This window comes from Papaver somniferum, chromosome 3 (genome assembly GCF_003573695.1).
Source record: "Papaver somniferum cultivar HN1 chromosome 3, ASM357369v1, whole genome shotgun sequence".
Classification (NCBI taxonomy): Eukaryota; Viridiplantae; Streptophyta; class Magnoliopsida; order Ranunculales; family Papaveraceae; genus Papaver; species Papaver somniferum.
Window position 1 is genome coordinate 135,693,878 of NC_039360.1, and position 22,088 is coordinate 135,715,965.

Genomic DNA, 22,088 nt, shown 5'->3' on the forward strand with positions numbered 1-22,088 from the left:
GGTTAGGTCTAGTCCCCAAGTTTCTTTATCCTAGAAGGGATCCCTAATAGGTTAAGGGGACTCCTTTTCTAAGGATAATTATTTTCATGTATCAACAAGTAACCGTATCAACAGTAATACGGCCACTCTATATGCGTAAAGCGTAAATATAAACGGCTACTGAGTAGTCGTGTGGTGTCCCTTCCCTACAAACGTGATCAGATGTGATCATCCATGTAGGGAAAGAGATTAATATCCCTACATGAGTACGGATTTGGAAGACCATATGAATTGCGTTTTTGGTTTTAGGGAAATTGAGGGATATGGAGTGGATGAACCCCTCCATAGTGCCAGCTCAAACAAATATTTTACGTCCATATTTTACGAAAACTTCGTATTCTCAGTGTAACAAGAGAGGGCGTCCAAAAGAGTTTTAAGAGAACATCGGCATCAATCCAAAATCCGTTGAATCGCACATACTGCACCCGCGTGCTGTCCATTTATATACATAGCGGATACGTGTCTGCAAAAAAAAAAACGGATGGGTCGGATTGAATCCGCGGATTCTGTCCCAAATGCTCACTGCCGGTGAGAGAGGTGAAAGTTAATCTCTCATGGGCATCCGCTAAAACTAGAAGAACCGTCGAATTAAATACAGAGGGCTTCTTTTGGCCCATCCTGCACCAGCAATAAAAGCAAGAAATTTGAGCGAAAAAATCCTAATTTTCTAAACCTCACTCCACAAGAAATTGGTCCCTGAAGAAAGAGAAGCAGTGTCAATCATTCCAGAAGAGGTATACCCTGAAATCCCTTTATAGTATCACTGAAATCAGCATCTATATTGTGTTAGCAATAGATTATGTTTTCCAATTGTTTACTGGATTTGCCTCTGGTTTTTACAATAGTCTTGATTATGGATAACCTTTGTCTTGGTAATTCATCTTAACATTCAGTTGCCCAACATCTCAAAACTCATCAAAAGTGTCCATTGTTTTTCTCTCAGAACCCTAACTATTCATTTATTGATAGTGATGATCAAATCAACTTGGGATACAACTTAATTAAATTTAAACAGTAATTAGAGATACTCCTTACTGTATGAAGAAGATAATGGCAACAATGTATTTCCTAATGGATCAATTGGGTTGGAAAAGAGGAGATCACGGTGTTTGGTTATATGTATTCTGCTTTCCAAAGGGTCTGATTAAGAAGGAACTTCACTCAATAACTACTACAATAATGGTAGAAATATCTTACAAGTCTTTCTTGGAAAAGTTTGTGAACAAGTATGATAAGGAAGCTCCTGAGCCTGAAGAGTATGCTAAGGTCAGTCGAATATTTTCAAAATTCACAAGTTTTAACATGCATTATTTCAATATGTTCCAATTTTAGCTCTATGCTTATTTAGTTCTGCCTAAAATGAATGTGTACTTCTCTCTTCTTTTTTTTCCAAAAAAGGAGGGCAGTTGCAGAGTTTTGAATCTGAGATATCTATGTAATTGATCAAGTAGGACAAATGACATGCTTACATTAGATAGAAGAGAAATAGAATTAGATGATAGCAACATCAACATTACATAAAAAGTCAAAAGTCGCTACTGTAAATTATTGTAAAATAGGCGCTGTGCAGCACATTAAGTATTTTCTCAAAGCATTTTCACCAGTAGTTTTGGTTTAAAATCTTCAGTTCCCATAGTTATATTCTATACTTTAGTCTTATGCCCCCCTGCTTTATAGAGTAGTCTTCGCAGCATTTTCTGTAGCTAGTAAGAAATGAGACTGAGTAAGTTATTAGGAATTGAATTGACGCTTTTGTTGATAATGTCGTATGGATAATCCATTCAAATCTTTAAGCTATGCTGTTCAGTTGTTTGGTCCTTTTGAAGTTGTAATGATGTGGTCCTTCTAAAGCATGGTTTTATAACTTGGGGATTCCGCTGTCCTTGGAATGCATCCAAAAAAAAAAAAATCTGAATCTCTAAAATGAAGGCTGAAATGGAAAGATGGTCATATCTAGCACTTGGATAGTTACTAGACTGGATTACAAATCGGTAAAAGTTATATGAAATGATTCACGGAAAAGCTTTTTTTACCATTCTTTGCCTAGGAGTTAAGAGTTGTACATTGCTCAAAGTTCAGTCGTGCCAACTCTATTTGGAAGGGACTAAGGGAGAGAGGGACATTACAATTAACTTACAATCAAGTAGCTTTAGCTTCGGTTGGACAAAATCTGTAGTTTTTTTTTGCTTTCTGGGTTTAATTTAGCATTTTTGCCAGAGTTGATTTTGTAGAAAAAGTTGATATAATTAAGTTTGTCAATTTTGCAGAACCTCATCCTAGCTTCCTAAGACAGCACTTGAGTGACGTGTACATGGCTCTTTCACTCCTACTCACCAATCCCAGTGTCTTAAGAAAGGCTCAGTGTGAGCTTGCTCCAAAGGTGGCAACGACAGAAACGTATAGGAGGTGACATCAATGACCTTATCTGCTTCCTAGCAGTTGTCGAGGAAACACTGTATGTTGCAGCCTTTATCCCACTCAACCTAGGGGGATATGAAGGGACAACAGGTATACGCTTGCTGGTAAACCTGTGGAACTACATCGTAATTCTGGAGTGTGGTCAAACCCGTCAGAGTTTAAGTCGATGAGGTTTTTTCCACAGTGACATGGTGGTTATTGTGGTGAAAGAGCAAAGATGGATCAGAAAAATGGATGCGTTCCAGGATCAAACTTTTCTTAACAATTTATATGCAACTGGCTCGCCTGCCTCACTCATTCACATGTTTCACGATTGTCCAGGGTAGCATGCATCTTGGTTTAGAGGTCTCATGGTATATGGGGTTAATAAATAGAATCACACAATTATGAGTATGGTATGCCTTAGTTTACAGAATAGATATATATTTATATAATGAAAGAGAAAAAGAGAGGGGGAAAAATACCCCGGAGACTTCTTAAGAAATTTAGTATCTGTGTTTAAAACATTAGTTGCAGTACTTAGATCTTGTGATGAAGTAGCCGTATTTTATTCTCCTTCTTAAGTTTGGAGTAATTATTTAATATTGAGGAACCTTCTTAGGTTAGTTATTGTTTCATCTCAATCTGTTTTCATTTACAGGGCTAAAGCTGCAGTGAAAAGCCGGATATGCAGTTTTGGTGTCATTATTCTTCACCATATTTTTCACTGGATATCTTGCATTCAAAAAGTACTCAACACTCACCATAGAGCTATCAAAGCCATTGTTTTTGTCATCTCTGTCTAGTCTTCTTATCCATCTGAAACCCATTTATCAAGCCGGTTTTAGCAACGTCTCCCTAGTCACGGCCCTCACTGAAACTAGTTAGCAGCAAGAGGAACTAAAAAAGGTTCTTTATCACCGTTTACAGTGTAAACATCCTTTACAAGAGAGAAGAAATGGGGGGAGCTCTTCCAATGCCATTCTCCCAGTTTCCAGTATCCAATAATTGTTCAACACCAGTCTACCTGATCGGCACTGCTACTGCTCTTCGTCTTGGTGAGGTTCTTCACCATTCCAGTCGCAAACATAATCTACGTTTAGGTGCTATTCTTAGCTCCTCTTTCAAGGTACGCGTTCTTACTCTGAATTTAATCACAAAGAATTTGCATAAAGTTATTAAGGAACATAGATAGCCATTAATTTTCTTATAATTCACTTTGTTTGAGAGGGTTGAGTTATTCTTTCATCTTATATTAAGCTATTACATAATAAACTTACATGGGAATGGAATGAAACCAGTGTAACAATGATACCGGTACGCCTGCAGGTATCGGGTATTAATACAGGTATTTTGACACAGTGACCCAAAAATAATAAATGCAGACACAAGAGAGAGGGTTAGGTTATGTATTCTTCGTACGAAAATAAAATGGCTACCTCCAGGCTTATATATATAGAAGAAACGGAACCTTATTTTTCTGTCTTCTCTTTCATTTCAGGCTTCCTCTAAAGTTTCAAGCTTTGTAGAACTAAATTGCTAAAATATTTAAGTTTAACAGCTAGCAGAGCTTCTACAGTTTCCACGCGTGTCTGTCACGAGAATGTCGGTATTATGTCCATTTGGTGGACTTTTGGAAAACAAAGCGTCGTTACACAGCCAAATATATTTTCTACTTGTAGGACACTTGTTTTTTGTTGGAGATATATGTAACAATCTGTTTAACTACAGCTTATCTTTACTGGTCTTACTTATTATAGTTGTTATAGGCTCAATATGGTCCAAATTAATTTTAAAATAATATCTCAAATTAGAAGTTGCTCATATTGCTTCCTTGGAAACAATATTGATCAGCATGACAATGATTCCAATGTTATTGCTTGCCGGCTTTGCTTAGATTTTTGGTCCTCATCTTATTTGTCCTTATCGACAGGGACTCTCTCATTTTAGTCATGTATTCGGATCCAAAGAAGTCTGGTGTGGAAGGAAAAGCTTATTTGAAGGTGCTGGTTTTCTTGAACTATCTAGTTTCTCATCTACACGCTCATCTTGCATAAGTTTTTTTAGCGGAAAAGAAAATGAAAAGCACAGTGTAAGTAAGGGGCATTCAGATTTGGAGACAGCTAGAAGAAATTCCTTTAATGGACGACTATGGACAAATGTCCTGCTTGGACTTCATGTCTTGTAAGTTCCCTATCTGTAAAGTGTTGTATTCCTGTTATTATGGCGTCGATGCTCGACTTAATGATGAAAAAAATCATGGCATGAGTTATAGTGTCAATTCGTTTGTAACTACTCAGGAAATGCAAAAATGCTAACAGGTTATCTGGTACAAAGTCCTTGTAACATAAACGACCTAGACTTTGGATATTGAGTTCAGAACCATAGACATTTGATTGACGATGAACGTCCATATGTCACCTGATGTTAAATATAGTTTCTTGCGTACTCAATTTTCTTGTTTTGGTTGCGCATTCAGGAACAAGGCCAGATTTTCTAGAAGTAGCTTTTGGACTTAGTTAATTTAGAAGTTGGCTTGTGATATCCTCATATTGAAATGTTTGAAGGACCACTTCATGGTTCCCTTTGCCAGAAAGCTTAGAATATTATTCTTTCGACTTGAGATGTTTTATCCCTGAACGTAATTATATATCCTGATAATTATAAGTTGTTCATCTCAATGTTACTCGCTACAACCTCCAGCACCATCCATATCAGCAGTACATTATTTATCAACCTTCATTGCCATACGGCCCATACCATCACCATTTTACCTCCAGAACCAACCACTTGCAATTTGAGATGTGAAAAAATATATCTGCTCCATCTGCCTCACCATACATCACCACCAATCAACATATCTAATCACTAATTGTGCGGTGTAGGCTGTGTAGCTGCCGCCATTGCCGTCACAAAACCACCCACCTACACAGCATCACCATCAATTTATCCTTTTGGACTCTTTTAAACTAGTAAGCAGACATGTGTTTTATTTGTTGATGTTCGTCACCCTTCTTTTACTCAGATTTTTTGTGGCACAAATGGCAACTCATGGGAAGCTCATGTTGTGGGGAGCGAAGGTTGGAATACTGCAACTCCTTGTTTTAGAGTCATGAGATTTCATTTTGTTGGGGCAATCTGAGTTACAGAATTTTACCCTATACAGATTAACAGCCTCATAGACAAAGGACAATTTTGGAGGTTCGCCACGTCATCGTTGCTTCATGCAAATATTGGGCATCTGATGGTTTGCTTCTCCACTTGCACTGTCGAACTTGAGATTACAGTCAGCTACTCTGTACTTCGGTTGTCTTGAATAGTGCCTTTTCTTCTCCTTACCAGATTAACTGCTATTCCTTGAACTCCATTGGTCCCACAGTCGAGAGTATCAGTGGCGCAGGAAGATTTCTGTCAGTTTATTTTACTTCAGCAGTGACAAGTACAGCTCAATACCTTCTATAGTATAATGTGGATGCTTTCATTTATGTCTATACCAGCATCTGTTATTTTGTTAGTGCCCTGATTTGTGAGTTTTAAGAGAATTAGGTTCTGCAATGAGTTATTGGTTCTGTCCAGCACCTGCGGTTGGTGCTTCTGGGGCCATCTTTGGACTGGTAAGTTTTCTCAAGTTTATTTCATGTTCTTATCAATTTTATAAGATATTAACTGTATAAGATATTTTCATTTATTATAAACCAGTTATGATGTCACTTAAAGGGTAACAAGCTAGCTATTAAGTAATTCTTGAGACACCTGCTTAGTTACTATGACGAACTGTTGCTGGTCCTTAAGATTTCTTGTATTTCTGATCCTTTTTTGTCTGCTCTGGGACTACAGTTGGTCAAAAAGGTTTGACGTCTCCGGCGTTATAATATTGATTAGTTAATGTAGGACTCATATACTCGAACTACTATGTGGTTGTTAACTTTTTATGCAATGATCAGGTTGGGTCCTTTGCTGTGTTTGTCTTGAGGCATAAAAGTCTTGTTGGAAATAGGAAAGAAATGTTGCAGCATGTGGCACAAGTGATTGCCCTAAACATGGTACGCTCTATTGTCTAAAGTTTTTCTGAGTGATGAACTGTTTCTCAACTTGAATTAGCTTAGTAAGAAGTTGATCACATTATCCTTGAATAAACTTAGTTGAATTAGCTATTATACTACATTCAGAATATATACTTAAAACTAAAGAATACGTATGATTTGTTTTTTCTTTTAATTCGAAACACATGCAAGTCTGCATACATATTCTGTTGCGCAGTGATATTTCACCAAGCTGGTTGTGTTTCTCTAAGTCTCAGAGGCATCTAAGACATGTCAAATATGTTCATGTACTTTGCCAAATTAAGAGCTCAGTATAGTAACATTTTTATGGTCTTATGTGCTATGGCCCGCATAGCTCTAGTAACGATATGGAAGACAAGGCATTATTTGTCATTTGTAGTCAATAAGCAGCAACACATCACAAGCACAAAAAAAAATCTTCAGTTTCTGATTTGGTCCGAATAATGTTTGTGTTTGTTTAGTTTGTCATATTTGCCAACTTACCTGGAACTTCAGATCAAATGAATAATCATGATTATTTTATACGTTTTTGCAGGTTATCGGTTTGTTATCTAAAGGAATAGATAACTGGGGCCATGTAAGTGTGATCTGCAGACCAACTGATATATGCTAGTTAGAAACTGTCTTTTATTGTTTATTTTTAAATTGATACAGGTAAAGCTGTGCCGGCCCCTGGGCAGCAGATCCCGCCTGCTGAGCTGGCTCCACTGCTGGCTCAGCTCTCCAGACCCCCTTAACCTACTTAGTACCCCACTTAAGACCCCCTCCACCTCCCTTCATTCAGGGAGGGCAATGAGAATCAATCCCTAGACCTTCCCTTATGAGGTAATGTTATAGATACCACTAGAGGGGGGTTCCTCCTCGTAGGTTATATTTGACGAGTAGTATATGGAGTTTCTGTTTAGCTGGGAGTACAGCGTGTGTCAATTATGTCCTAATCTTTCTTCTACTCATGGAAAGATGTGATTACTTTAATTTTTTTCAGCTGGGAGGGCTGTTGGGTGGAGCAGCTATATCATGGTTTGTGGGACCTGCATGGGCGTATGAAGGTAGAACTAGCGATGGCAAATCAGTTTTTGTTGACAAGGCCCCGCTTTCTTATATCACCAAAAGGAGGAGCATATGATAAAATACCCTGGCCTGGACTGATCTGCAATCAAGACATGGGCATGGTCAAAGTTGGCTACTCAGCCTACTCAGTTGAGGACCTTGGGGTATCAGGAAGACTGGAGAAAATCATAGATCTCTAAATTATTTTTGTACTCTATTATGGTATAGCATCCAGAACCCTCACTTGTGTGTCAACTATAGTATTTCATGGTTCCTATTCAATGTATCTTTGACAAGTAAATTCTTCAAATAATACAATTTTATATATAAAGTGAAGAAAGCATAAATTTAGATGTGGACCTTTGAATTCAATCTTGTTTGATTTTTATTCTTATTTCTGCTATTTAAAGGCAATTTCAAGGCTCACTTCATACTTATATTACGAGTTCTGTAAGCTTCTTTCTGAAACAGAGAATACATGGTGGCTTCATCCAAAGGTTTTGCGGTTGTTGACGAGAGTTTTGAACCGTTATTGTTAAAAAACGGTGTTTTCAGAGGAGAGAGTAGTGAAGCTGAAGATGAGGCCGAGGTAGAAGGCGTGGTGAATTACAGAGGAGAAAAGATGGTGAATAGATCCAAGTATGGTGGATGGAAGTGTGCTTCTCTACTAATTGGGGTTGAAATCTGCGAAATGTTTGCTTACAATGGAATTGCTTCAAACTTAATGACTTATATTACTGGTCCTCTTCATCAATCCACCACCACCTCTGCTGAGAATATCAACGTTTGGCATGGTGTTGTTATGATGCTTCCTGTTCTTGGAGCCTTCGTTGCTGATTCTTATCTTGGCAGATTTCGTACCGTCTTCTTCTCTTCTCTCATCTATATACTGGTTCGTCTCTCTCTCTCTCTATCTATCTATCTCTCACACAGATTTGATTTTTACCATCTGTTCATCTCCAGGGAGTAAAATTCATAAGATCAATTCATGAACTCTTGCTAATTATACAGTAATGATGCGATGTGTTCAGGGACTCGGATTGCTAACGCTGTCAGCTACGATCCCTTCTCTTGGGCTACCAGTTTCCCCTACCAACAATCTATCTTCCACTTCTTCTTCTTCATTTCAACTCCTCTTTTTCTTCTTTTCTTTGTACCTAGTTGCACTTGGTAGAGCTGGGTACAAGCCATGTACAGAAGCATTTGGAGCTAACCAATTCGATGGAAGAAACCCACAAGAATGCAAATCTTTGAGCTCATTTTTCAATTGGTGGGCTCTTGGATTATGTCTTGGTAGTGGTATTTTCTAACTTGACCTTGAATTACATACAAGAAAGCTTGAGTTGGGGACTTGGATTTGGCATTCCATGCATTTCTATGGTAGTAGCTTTGGTTATTTTCTTACTGGGAACAAAGAGTTACAGATACAGTGTGAAAGAGAATCAAGAAAATCCGGTGATGAGTATAGCTCGCGTATTTACCTTAGCTGCCAAGAATTGGAGAAGTCGCTCATCACCATCATTGACAAGTATTGAGGAGGCTGAAACCGGGAATTTCGATCACATACCCAACAATGCTCATCAATTCAAGTAAGATAAGTGTGTAATCAACTATACTTTGTTTAGGAAGTGAATATTCAAATTTTTTGACAAGATTCTTGTCCAGAAACCTTTTTAGAGAAATCTATGGACGATTTGGTTGCTAATAATTGTATTGGTCAGGAATCTTGTTATGAAGTTTGGACCAATTAATAGCTGCAATCTCCATAATTTTTCAAATTTGCAGGTTTTTGGACAAAGCGTTGATTATGTCAAATGATCTTGTTGGCACAATAAAACCGGGAATCTCATGCAGTATTAGCCAAGTTGAGGATGCAAAAGCATTGCTACGTTTGGTTCCGATCTGGTTTACATGTTTAATATATGCAGTTGCGTATGCTCAGTCCTCAACCTTCTTCACTAAGCAAGGAAACACCATGGAAAGATCAATAGGTGCATTGTCAATACCAGCTGCTTCACTTCAAATCTTCATTAGTTTATCCATTGTTTTCTTCATTATAATCTACGACCGTCTGTTTGTTCCTCTTGCTCGAGCTTTTACGGCTAAACCCAATGGTATAACCATGCTTCAGAGAATCGGTACGGGCATGTTTTTATCTACACTTTCTATGGTAATAGCAGCTGTTGTTGAGAAGAAAAGACTTCAAACTGCTTTAGACTTCGGGTTGATTAATATGCCAAAAGCAACAATTCCTATGAGTATATGGTGGTTGGTTCCTCATTACATTTTGTTCGGTCTTGCTGATACCTTCACCATGGTTGGCCTGCAAGAATTTTTTTACGATCAAGTTCCTGGTGGTTTAAGGAGCATAGGCATTTCGCTTTTCTCTACAATCTTTGGCATAGGGAGCTTTCTCAGTGGGTTCCTCATCTTTGTTACTGAGAAAATAACAAATAAGAATGGTCAGCATAGTTGGTTTTCAGACAATCTAAATTGTGCACATCTTGATTACTTCTATTGGCTTCTTGCTGCACTTAGTGCTACACAGATGGTCGCATATCTGTACTTCTCAAAATCTTATATATATAGAAGGGGAACTTCAATGGGTTACTGATGTATCTGAGTACTCATTAAAGATGTTCAAGTTTGTTGTCACGAAGGATTAGTTTGCTAGAAATGCAAACTTCAAGTATTTATAGACAAGGAAGTTTGGACACCAAGAGATTTCCAAAACCGAAAATATTCTCAAGATATGCAATATATTCCAAGTTCGGTTCCCATAATTCCTGAAAATGCTCTGTCCAAAATATTGACCGAAAATATCTTTGGAAAACATTTAACTAGTAAATGCACATTACTAATTCTCGTTTTTCCTAAAATAAAATTAACAACCTTAAATAAAAGATTCTTAACTTATTTATATTTCGATCCTGGGATTTTCTTCCTTTAGCTATTAAGGAATAACTTTGAACAATAAAAGATAAACATTACTGCACGTGTTCAAAGTATGTCGACATCATTTCTTTGTAAGTCGTCTTTCATACTTACAACCTTGAAACTGATTTGCCACACTTCCAAACAAGTTTAGAATTGGTTCATCTGACTTTCAAAAACTATGTGATTGATCAAGAATACTCAACCACAAATCATGGGTTTAACGGTTCTATGAAAACAAGTTTCGGTTCTACCTCCATGTGAGTATTGTGCATAGTCATACTAGCTTTCCAAAATTCGGTTAACTAGGTACTAGGATCGGTTCCCCACATATATATGGTATCTAACTTATACGTGTTGCACATGTCCATAGGATCAGTTCCCCTTTCTACAACAAACTTGTTGCACCTCATACAATGATCGATTCCCCTTTGTGATGTGTTGCACCTCTTACTAGGATCGGTTCCTGTTTACCCAGATTCGGTCATACACAAATCACAAACTCGATCATACCATCTCAGGTGATTACTTAAGATTGGTTTCACTAATAAAAGTCATACCAATACATAAGTCAAGCCTTTGTGAATAGTTTTACCAAGAACACAAACAAGTCATGAGCGGTTCTACTAAATCACACATATTGGTTGTTCACAAGATATGCAATGAATAACAATACCAATAACGCCTGGAAATTTCCTTTTCGATTCATAAACAAGTTTATGAACTTACTTCCTTAAAACATATGTAAAACATTGTTTCCTAGGATGAAATCCTCATCTCATACCCATACATAATCACAATAGCATTTAAACGATTATGTCGATGTCTTATCTACAAAGTTTAATGGTTAAGCAATAAACTTCATATTGTGTTCCTTAATACTATGTCTATCTAGAGTGTTCATGCTTCGCAATTTTGATTTCAATATGCACGACTTGAAAGATACGTTAGAGAATGAAACAGTTCAAGTCAAACATCACTAACCTCAAGTGGAAGGATGATGTTGTCGTTGTATCTTCTTACTTCTTCACTTCTTCAAGTATTCCCAATACTTGTAATGTCTCATACCTTAATACTTTCAAGCTACCCTATACGAAGTTGACTCTAGTACATAATCAAGCGACTCTTAAAATGAGTTTTGATTCACTAAAATATGACAACCAAACTTGACATACCAACGCTTGGTGGGTTCAACCGATCTATGCTCTAACACTACGCACTTGATTCCCTTAGCTGATCTCACCCACAACTAAGAGTTGATATGACCCAAAGTCGAAGACTTGATAAACAAATCTGTCTCACACAGAAAATTCTATTGAATGGATAAATTTGTCTCCCACATAAATACCTCCGAGTTTTGTTCCGTCTTTTGATAAATCAAGGTGCACATGAACCAATTGATAAACCGGACTTATATTCCCGAAGAACAACCTAGAAATTTCAATCACCTTACAATGATCTTAACCGTATGGTAGCAGAACAAGATATTGTGGAATCACAAACGATGAGACGAATATGTTTGCAACATCTTTTTATCTTACTTATCGGAGATTAATCTCGAGCAAATCTTAGAGAAGATAGTACTCAATACCATAGTATAATGTAAGATCAGAACACGCAACTACAGAGAAAATAGTTGGGTCTAGCTTCAAAATCCCAATGAACTCTTTAAGTCGTTAACCTATGAGGGTTTTAGAAAAAACCTAGGTTAAAGGAGAATCGACTTTAGTCGCAACTAGTATCACACATGAGGTGTGGGTATTAGTTTTCCCAATTGATAGAGTTTTCCTTTATATAGTCTTCTTATCAGGGTTTGTAATCAATGTTACCTTGGTAACAAAGGATTCAATATTCAATGTTAGATGAAAACCTGATTATACTCAAGCTAATATATTTCAACCGTTAGATCGAACTTAGCTTGTTACAAAAAATGAAATGTACCTTCATTTAAATATGGGTAAATGTACCTAAACGTGTACACCTAGTTGGCTCAACAATAGTTAACCGAAGTTAGCCATATGAACACTTTCATATCAACCCTATTCATCTTAACACAACTAGTTCAAAAGACTCAAATGAAACTAGTTATAGAGTTGTTCAATTGTTTATATTCTCATAGAAGTATACAAGACATAATTGAAGCAAAATCGGTTTTGATTTACTCGAATCAATTCATGAACATTATAGCCACAGTTTGCAAAAGATTACATTTCTTATTATATAAATGTATTAGTTCATGACTTAGACGATTTCAGAACATAACCTACTCAATTATACAAACGGGACACATAACTAAGTAGCCGAACTTGGACAGTGTTCGCCAGTATGCAAACGGGTACGCATACTGCCATACACATCCGAACTCAGTTGAATATATTACGCAAACAGGTGTGCATACTATTGTTTCCGGACTTCAACTGACTTTACCAGTACGCATACGGGTATGCATACTAGATTCCCGGACTTGGAATACTCATATGCAAGTACGCATTTTATGCTTATGTCCAATCATGGTTAATCGTTCTAAACTTCCATTTCAATCATTGAAACATTCTTAGAAGACGAGAATAGCTGTCTCACACAAGCTATTTGCTTCAAAGAAATTTTCTAGTGATCGAATGATCAATACGAAACATTCCGAGTCTACATCAAATTATTGTCTCACACAAATCATATAAGATGTTACCAGGTGATTTTAATATGATCATCTTTCGACTTTCGTCAATAATATAAGATGAACTTGGTTAAAGCGAAAGCTTACCATCACATATTCCGAGAAATATGTAAGCGAGTTAAACTCAGCTCGAAATATCAAATGTGTATAAATTAAAGTCTATATAGCTATACGACTTTTGTTTCAATGGAGATAGGGTAGAAATAGACTTCTGAGTAATACTAGTTTAAGTCTCTAGAAACCTTTTGTTGATGAAGTTCCACAAGCTCCCCTTAGTAGTTCTTCGTCTTGAATCGATGAACGTTGTGAAGTCCAAAGCTCAACTACACATTCGATCCTAGTCCGATACGTAGCTATAAGTATACCAGAAATCAAGACTTATAGTTTTGACAACTAAAATGACAAACAAGCTTGACATAGCAATGCTTGCGAGTTTGACCGAGCAGTGCTCTAACAGGTGGATCCACCGCAACTATTCAGGATATAATGTAGAAGCATATAATTAGGGTTTTGATAAATCTTTGTAGTTTAATTTGTCTTGCTTTCATTATTGATGTTAAATGTTGGTATCATTAGTGGTGACTGGTTGAAATCTGAAAAAACAATAACCGACAGATTCCCAATTCCTTTTTTGGAACCTAATTAAAAAATTGCAACGTTTATACATGTTGGTGACTATATCGTTGTTGAAGCAACAATATAAAATATGTTGCTTAAAAGTGGAATACAACGTTCAAATAAGTTGTTAAATGTTGATCAACAATTGATAAAGTATACAAAGTTGCTCTTAATTTAAGCAATGGATGTAGATATTGCAAACATTTGTGACATCGTGTGGGATCAGACATAAGCGTCCTTGAAATTGTTAGCAAAGCTAATAAAGGTGGTAAATCAGGGTTTTTAGGTAAATAATATTTAGTCATTAGAGTAAAAATGGAGAGAGAAATCCCCACTATTTTTTTTTTGTTTCAATTTTATAAAAATCACCATAAATACGATCTTTTAGATTTGAAATTGCCTAAATTGTATATTTATTTTTGAAGCATGAAAAACAGGAAAAATAACCTATGGAGCTATTACACGTTGGTATCTTTTACCCAATGAGTCGTTAAAAAGTGGTTGGCTAATAAAATGTGGGGTTGCCCGATCCCATACTAATGTTGATAAGTTTCCTGCCTGGCTTCCGACTGCCGCAAAGTTTGCCAGACTGTCTGCTGCATGATTCCCTTCCCTATAGTTGTGTTGTATAATATAATGAGGAATTTGTCGAATTCTCTGTTTTATTTCGGTAATCATCTGTGCAACATACCATGGAGCTTCAACTTCCTTTTTAATGAAGCGCATTATATTTTCTGAATCTGTCTCAAAGATAACTTTTGGTCATTGTCCCTCTGTTGTTGTCCTTGATGCTAGCAGAGTTGTCCATATTTCGGCAATTAAAGCCGTAGTTATTCCTAAAGGCTGCGCTGGAGCCATCATAATTTGAGCAGTCGAACCCCTGCAAATAAAACCTGCTCTCTCCATTCCCAAATGTCCCCTAGTATCCCCATTTGTGTTGATCTTTATCCAATCCGGTTTCGGTCTGGTCCATTCTGCTAATATCGTTGTTGTTGCTCTGATATTTGTTGGGAGAGGGGGGGGATGTGGCTGGCGTGTCCCCGGGTAAAACCGGGGGTAATACCATTTTTCCCCATTCGAATTCATGTTGTTGGTGCAGGGTATGTGCCACGATGTTTTCCGGGGATGTGTGGTGTTGTTTGAAAATTAAATCATTTTTAGACGTCCCAATGTTCTAGAACAGAAAATAAAAAGTTGATACATAAGGGGTATGGGTAGTGTCTTCTAGAATTTGGATAATGGTTGCTTAATTATTTATAGTGATATGTAAGTTGAGGTTGGTTTGGTTTGTTGATAGACGAGAGAACAGAGTGTTCCAGGAAGTTGATGATATTGGGCATTCAATAAGCATATGCTCTACTGTTTCTGGCGCAGTGTTGCACCGGGGGGATTTATTGGAATTTGTGATGTTCATATGGTGTAAAATAGATAAAGTCTAAAGACCCTCATTTATAGCTTTCCAGAAAGAAAGCTGAATTTTTGGTGGACAAGGTAAGTTCCACAAGAATTTAGTGGGAGGGAGGGGGTTTAGGTGGTGATGGTTTCCTTCTTGATGTATTAGACAATTGTACCTCGGTGGCAGTAGCGTTTTTTTCGGACTTTGAGTGTGGACATATGATCTGATCCTGAGGCATGTCTACAGGAAGGTGGATGTTTATGATGTTTTGGATAGCATCAGGTGGGAGGTGATTCAGCTTTTCATGATTCCAGTTATGGGTGGAGGGGTCAATGAGATCAGATACTTATAGGATTTTGTAGCATTGGTCTGGGTTAAGGTTTTGATGGTGAGGTATCCAATTTGATTGGATAAGTGTGTCTAAATCGTTTTCGATGCGATGAAAAATGTGTTGTTGTAATGTGGGTATGAGGATGCCATTTATTTCCATTGTGGGCTGGATGAGGATGCATTGGAGTGTTTTCTTTGAATATTGGTTGATTAGGCACATATTTTTCATTATATAATCCGGAGCAAATGGAATTAGGTTCATCGTATATGTTCCATATTCTTTTCATAAGTAAGGCTTTATTTTGATGACTACTTTTCCTTATGCCGAGATCTCCTTTTGTTATTGGCTTGTTTAGTTTGGTCCGTCCTAGTGGGTGTAGTTTTTTTTAACTGAAGATTCATGGCCCCATAAAAAATTCCTAACCATCCGGTTTATCTGTTTGTGTATATGGGTAGGGAATAATTGTGTTTGCATAAGGTGGTTTGAGGTAGGTGTTAAAGAGGTTTTAATGAGTACTAACCTTCCTGCTTGATTAAGGCATTTGGTCATCCATCCTTGACCTTTCCTCGCCAAACGTTGAAGTAGTGGATCGAATATGTGACTAGAGGTTTCCCCGTATTTAAAATGAACACTCACGTAGATTGCTTTTGGGGGTGGGGGTGGGGTCAAAAAGTGTTGAATATCATCCAACTGATGTTGTTGCAGTCTTGGATGGTGAACTACTGTTGATTTTGCTGTGTTGATTTCCTGACTCGCTGAAGAGCTGTAAGATTGAGGTAGTCTCTTGAGGTGAGCATGACCCTCCTGAGTCGCCTTGTAAGTGATTAAGAGGTCGTACGCATACATTAGATGCAATATAGGTGGAGCTCTTTGAAAAATGTTTAGCCCTTTAACAAGATTTTGGGATTCCAAATTGCTCATGTTGGTCGAAAGGATTTCTGCACATATTATGAAAATACAGGAAGATAGAAGATCTCCCCGCTGAATGCTTTTTGAGAAATGTTTACCCCTAAATGATATATGGTTATAATGATACACCTGAAGTTCTCAGGATTTTCTTTTTCTAATTTTTGGGAATGATTTATATTTGGATATCATGTATATTTTGGATAGCAACATGTACTTTTTCTTCTTCTTTAATTAATGCAAATGGCTAGAATAAGTTTTTGCAATATTACGTCCAAGAAAACATTGATAGCTAATTTTATTTATTTTTCATCTTTTTATGTTACTAACATTATTTAGAACAATAATAATAATACTCATATTTTTTTTGATGCATGCATTTATTAAATTAAAATGAGATTATACGTAGGAATGTTATGCCCATAAAGTCTCGTACTACACTAGAACTTATAGGTGAGAAAACTACATTGTCTCATACTGTTGTTGTGAGCTTCCCTATAAAGAAATCATATACTACTCGATTTTTCATACCGTCCGTTGTCTGATTTCATTCTCCGTAGACTTGTGCCTAATGATTTCTTTAATATTTTGATTTTAAATTTCAATGATCATGGCTTGTTAATTTGGTAGGAATTGTAGTTGTATAGGCACAACTAGTTTATCAATAAATTGGAATTGTAATCAGGATTAATCTAATTATAAAAGGTGTAATGTGATGTTGAATATAGGACATTATTTTCTAAAAAAGAAAATGTAATTGATTTAAGGGATATTTAATATTTGGTACCCAGCAAATAACCAGCACATTACTTTGGTACCTAACATTTAAAATATTAAGAGTTGATACCTGAATTCGACGTTGACCGTCAAAGTCAATGTTTGACCAAAATTTATTTTATTTTACCTATTTTATAATAAACTATCATTTAATTTTACGATTTTACCTTTGAAAGATAAACATATCTTCTTCCTCCATCTCCTCTCTGTCTGCAGCCGTCGTTGTGAAGTTGGGGAGACAACTAAAGTTTTGTACGACACGATTGAATCATAGCAAATACAATCCCCGAAACATATGAATAGAAACCCATGTACCTTTTCACAAAAGTCAATTGTTGTTTATAATTAGTTTGTCTTGATTCACTGACAAGATGAAAACAAAATTAAAAAAACAATGGCATTACCGCAATTTCATCTCCAATTAACACTACCATCGATTTCTTCTTATAAAAAATGGCAGTACCACCACTGTAATCATTGATTTTGCCCCCTTCTCTAAATATCAGCAAACCAAACAGAGATGCAACCGTAAACACCACTGTATTATACCATCGTCATCGACTACACCATTACCAAAAGAAGTAAACGAAATTCCCAAATAAAAACTCTACCGAAGTTGTTGTCGCCGCCGCCATAGCTACAAGTTGTGGTCTTCCATCGAGTCTTTATTCTCGAATATGAATAGTAACTAACCAGTTGAATCTAGGTTATGAATCTGTAAATCAAAATCTAGGTTATGATCACGATAGTTACAATCCTTAAAGTTTCAAGATGAAACACCGTCAATCAAAACCTAGGTTATACGATAAACATAATCCATTAGATCTAAAAATTACACTGGATTGACATCATGAATCAATTCAAAATCCATATGAAATTGAATAGGAATAGAGAGTGAAACTGTGTGCCATGTAATTATTTTGGATGGAATCAACAACCAACCAATCACATCTCTCACACCACGTCGAGAGTTATGTTTATCTCCCCTCTCATTGGCCGGTGAACAAAATCCTCGTTCTTGATTGGTTGAAATCAAAGTTAGCCCCCTTACATTTTGTGACTGTCAATTTCTAATTAAATTGATTCAATCTGAAGCTCCAAACTTAGTGGTTGCGTCTACCCTCTTTTTTGTGGTAGGTAGACGAAACCCTTGATTCTGATTGGCTGAAATTTATAAAATGCTCTCACACCACGTCTACATGATATTAATAAAATCCGGATCGTAAAATCAAAAGAATAATAGAAGGCCAGGATATTTTCGGAATGTGAAATATAAAAAGAAAAAATAAATCTCGAAAATCTTTTTAATTGATATGAAAATCTTATTAAATGCTATAAAAAATATCTTGGTCGTGAAATAAAAAAAAATCTCGAATATCTTATTAATCAATATGAAAATATTATTAATTACTATAAAAAAATCTGTTCATTATCTATATTTAGATTAATTGCGGATTGGGAATGATATTGTAATTTTGAAAACAAATCTAGGAATTGCCATAATTTTTTTGTTGAGCTCTGTATATGGCTGTTGATTGGTTGATTCGAGTGTGCTCTAAATTTAGCAACTAAGTCATTGGCAAGTTATGGCAAATTACCGATTGTAAGCCTAATTAGCTAATTTTAGGAGGCCTATATTTGTTTCTTAGCCTAAGTTCCTTTTTTTTTTTGAAGCGAAAAGAAGTAATTGCATTGATGAAATTAAACTGGTACATGAGTTTGGTTTTCACATAATTGTGCTTTAATCTCAACAGGAGAAGAGTCAGACCAAGAATCGGTTAAAGCATTCTCTCTTGCTAACCTAGAGAGAATGTCAGCAACTTTATTACCCTCTTTAGGAACATAAGAACATTTCCAAGAGGAGAAACTACGAAATGGAATTTGAATATCTTTTATCATATTGAGAAGTTGCCAGTCTATAGAGGCATTGTTGTTAACTGCTTCCACCACTCTCAGCGCGTCAAGATGAAAATGTACTTTCTCCAGCCCTAAGCTTTTTGCCCAAAAAACGCTTCCCTCAGTCCCATACATTCAGCTTGCTCGGCGCTTCGAATATTTGTCAGGTAGATGCATCTAGCGGCTTGCTGCTCACCTGCAAAATTGCGAATTATTAGACCAACTCCACCTACATTATTTGAGTAAGAGCCATCTACATTAATACAAACAAAATTCATGGGAGGAGGAGACCAATGCACATTTTGACGACAAACTCTAATTTTGGAACTATGAGTTATTCTCAGTTGTGCAGAGTGGTCATTGATGAAACTGTGGCACTTCAAAATAGTTCTTTCCGGATTGGGGATGATGTTCTGAAAGACCTTATCGCATTTGTCTTTCCATAGACACCAGGCAGTGATGGACCTCTTATAAATTTCATCAGTTGAAATCTTGCTAGCATGAAAATCATCAAACCATCCTGATATCCAGTCTGAGAAGGAAGTAGACTGAGTTGATGATAAACCCGTAATGGAAAACCAAACTGCCCTGGGGAGATTACAGTCTCGGAGGACATGTGCTGGGGTCTCTAGATGTTGCTCACAGAAAGGACAGATGTTTGTTATGCCTGGGATTTTTGTGCTTAGAACATCTCTTATAGAAAGTAGAGAAGAAACCGCTTTCCATAGAAAGTGTCGAATTCTGGGAAATAAAGGCAGCTTCCACAGTGTCTTGTAGATCTTTGTAAATCTCGGACCCACAGCTTCAGTCGGATTAGTATCTTCGTACATCTTTCTATATGCAGATTTTACTGAGAAAACACTGTTTTTCTCAAGTAACCACACTAGTCTGTCATCCTGAGATGAGTGAATCTGAATACTGCATATAAGTCTGACAGTATTAGGTTCAAACAATTCCTCCAATAATCTGAGATTCCAGGTATTGTTGCATTGGTTTAAAAGCTGATGAACATAAGTGAATTGAGAATAAGAAGTACACCCATCTTTAGGAATTGGAGGAATAAAAAATTCTTGAATCCATTTATGTTTCCAAATCAAAATCTTTTTCCCGTTACCCACACACCAGCAGCTATTATCTTGAACAAATTTCAGCTCTGAAGACATACTTCTCCATGACCAGGTTGTATTGTAGTTCTTCTTTAGATTGAAGAGATTTCCATCTTGAAAGTATTTATCTTACAAAGACTGTACCATCATGGAATCTGTATCTGAACTTAGTTTCCATCCTGACTTTGCAAGTAAAGCTCTGTTGAAAATATGCATATCACGAAAGCCCAATCCACCCTCTTCCTTTGGTTTTTGAGTTCTTCTCCAGGTTATGATATGATTTCCTCTACACGATTTTTTGTTTCTCCAAAATTGTTGTTGTTTGCTGCTCATTCTCTTAATTGTGACGTCTGGAAGCTTGAAACTAGTCATATGATGAATGGGTATCGCATTAGATACATTTTTGATCATTACTGATCTAGCCGTCTCAGACATGTTGCTACCACTCCAATTAGAGATTTTGTGGTCCATTTTATCACAAAGAATAGAGAATGGAATGCGCTTTCTCCTTCCTACAAAAAAGGGAGACCAAGATATTTCTCCTCTGAGATATTGAGATATCTAACCTGCAAACTTCCACTGATAGATTGGCAGACTTCAGGTTCGAGATTAGAACTAAAATAAACAGCTGATTTATTGAAGTTAATCAGTTGTCCAGAAAAACTAGAGAACTGTTCAATCACTTGAAGTAATTTCTGAACTTGCCTCTCATTAGCTTTGTAGAATAAGAGACAGTCGTCTGCGAATAAAAAGTCGTTAATCTTGGGTGCAGATCGAGAAATTTTCATACCTGTCAATTGCCCAGATTTCTCACAGTATGCTAGATATCTAGGAAAAGACTCCATTGCTAGTATGAATAGATAAGGTGATAATGGATCACCTTTTCGAATACCACGTGTGGGTTTAAAAGCTGCAGTTGGTAATCCATTCAGCATAACTTCAATATGTGTGGTAGAGATGCATTGAGAAATAAGCTGAACAAACTTGTGAGAGAAGTCAAATTTTCTGAGAACGTCTAATAAGAATTTCCATTCCAACCTGTCGAATGCCTTCGACATATCCATCTTAAGGGCAAGATGGCCACTAACTCCTTCTTTTCTTTTTATCGCTTGAACAATCTCTTGAACTAGACAGATGTTTTCCGAGATTAACCTTCCTGGAACATATGCAGATTGCATGGGTGATATAATGTTTTTCAGATGTTTCTTCATCCTCAAGGAAATAATCTTTGAGATAATCTTGTATATTGTGTTGCATAATGCGATTGGACGAAGATCTTTTGGTTTGCTTACAATCTGTACTTTAGGGATTAGTGAGACTCTAGTGTTGTTTATTTGCTGAAGAATAAAACCAGAATGGAAAAAGGATTTCACACTTTTGCAAACATGTTCTTTCACCAGAGTCCATTGAGTTTGATAAAATCCAGGGGGAAAGCCATCCGGGCCCGGTGAAGTCCACGGCTGCATTGTCATAAGCGCTTGGTGTATCTCGAGCTCTGATGGAACTGCAACTAGGTCTTCGTTATCTTCTGCCGAAATACATTGTGGAATGTGTTGTAAGAACTGATGGTTATATGGAGGATTAGAGGATGTCATGATGTTCTTGAAATGATTGCTGAGAAGATCTGCTAATGAGTTTCTGTCATTACACCATGAGCCATCAGGTGCACGTAAAGCATCAATCCTATTTCGACTTTTCCTGCGATTCATTCGAAGGTGAAAATATCTAGAGTTCATATCCATATCATTATAGAAATGGTCTCCGGCCTTCTATCTGTTTGAACTTGCTTGGATATCATTAAGCTGTCTGATTTCTCCTTCCAGATTGACAACCCTTTCTGTACTTGAACTGTTCACATCTGCAGCTTGAAGATCATTTAAATCTTTCTGGAGTTCAGAGA

The 22,088-nt window shown here is 36.8% G+C and overlaps 1 protein-coding gene and 1 pseudogene across 4 annotated transcripts; both read left to right on the forward strand.

The window, feature by feature from the left end:
• Positions 1–530: 530 nt before the first annotated feature.
• LOC113357446 (RHOMBOID-like protein 10, chloroplastic) lies at positions 531–7,909 on the forward strand. Of its 4 annotated transcripts, XM_026600837.1 has the most exons (13): positions 531–773; positions 1,009–1,305; positions 2,307–2,547; positions 3,098–3,565; positions 4,370–4,620; positions 5,462–5,516; positions 5,603–5,683; positions 5,779–5,875; positions 5,983–6,050; positions 6,381–6,479; positions 7,036–7,077; positions 7,155–7,325; positions 7,486–7,623. In XM_026600837.1, the coding sequence occupies exons 4-12, from the start codon at positions 3,395–3,397 to the stop codon at positions 7,308–7,310; spliced, it is 1,020 nt and encodes a 339-aa protein (XP_026456622.1). In that variant the 5' UTR covers positions 531–773; positions 1,009–1,305; positions 2,307–2,547; positions 3,098–3,394; the 3' UTR covers positions 7,311–7,325; positions 7,486–7,623. The 4 variants fall into 4 exon arrangements, with proteins under 4 accessions (XP_026456622.1, XP_026456621.1, XP_026456624.1 ...); XM_026600836.1 differs by lacking the exons at positions 1,009–1,305; positions 2,307–2,547; XM_026600838.1 differs by lacking the exons at positions 531–773; positions 1,009–1,305; positions 2,307–2,547 and adding an exon at positions 2,577–2,852.
• Positions 7,910–8,007: 98 nt separating this feature from the next.
• LOC113357448 lies at positions 8,008–10,168 on the forward strand (annotated as a pseudogene).
• Positions 10,169–22,088: the final 11,920 nt, after the last annotated feature.

Coding starts and splice junctions, on each gene's coding strand:
- LOC113357446 (XM_026600837.1), top strand. CDS start 3,395: ATGGGGGGAGCTCTTCCAATGCCATTCTCCCAGTTTCCAGTATCCAAT. Junction 5,684..5,778: donor CAAATATTGGGCATCTGATG/GTTTGCTTCTCC, acceptor TCTCCTTACCAG/ATTAACTGCTATTCCTTGAA. Junction 6,480..7,035: donor AAGTGATTGCCCTAAACATG/GTACGCTCTATT, acceptor ACGTTTTTGCAG/GTTATCGGTTTGTTATCTAA.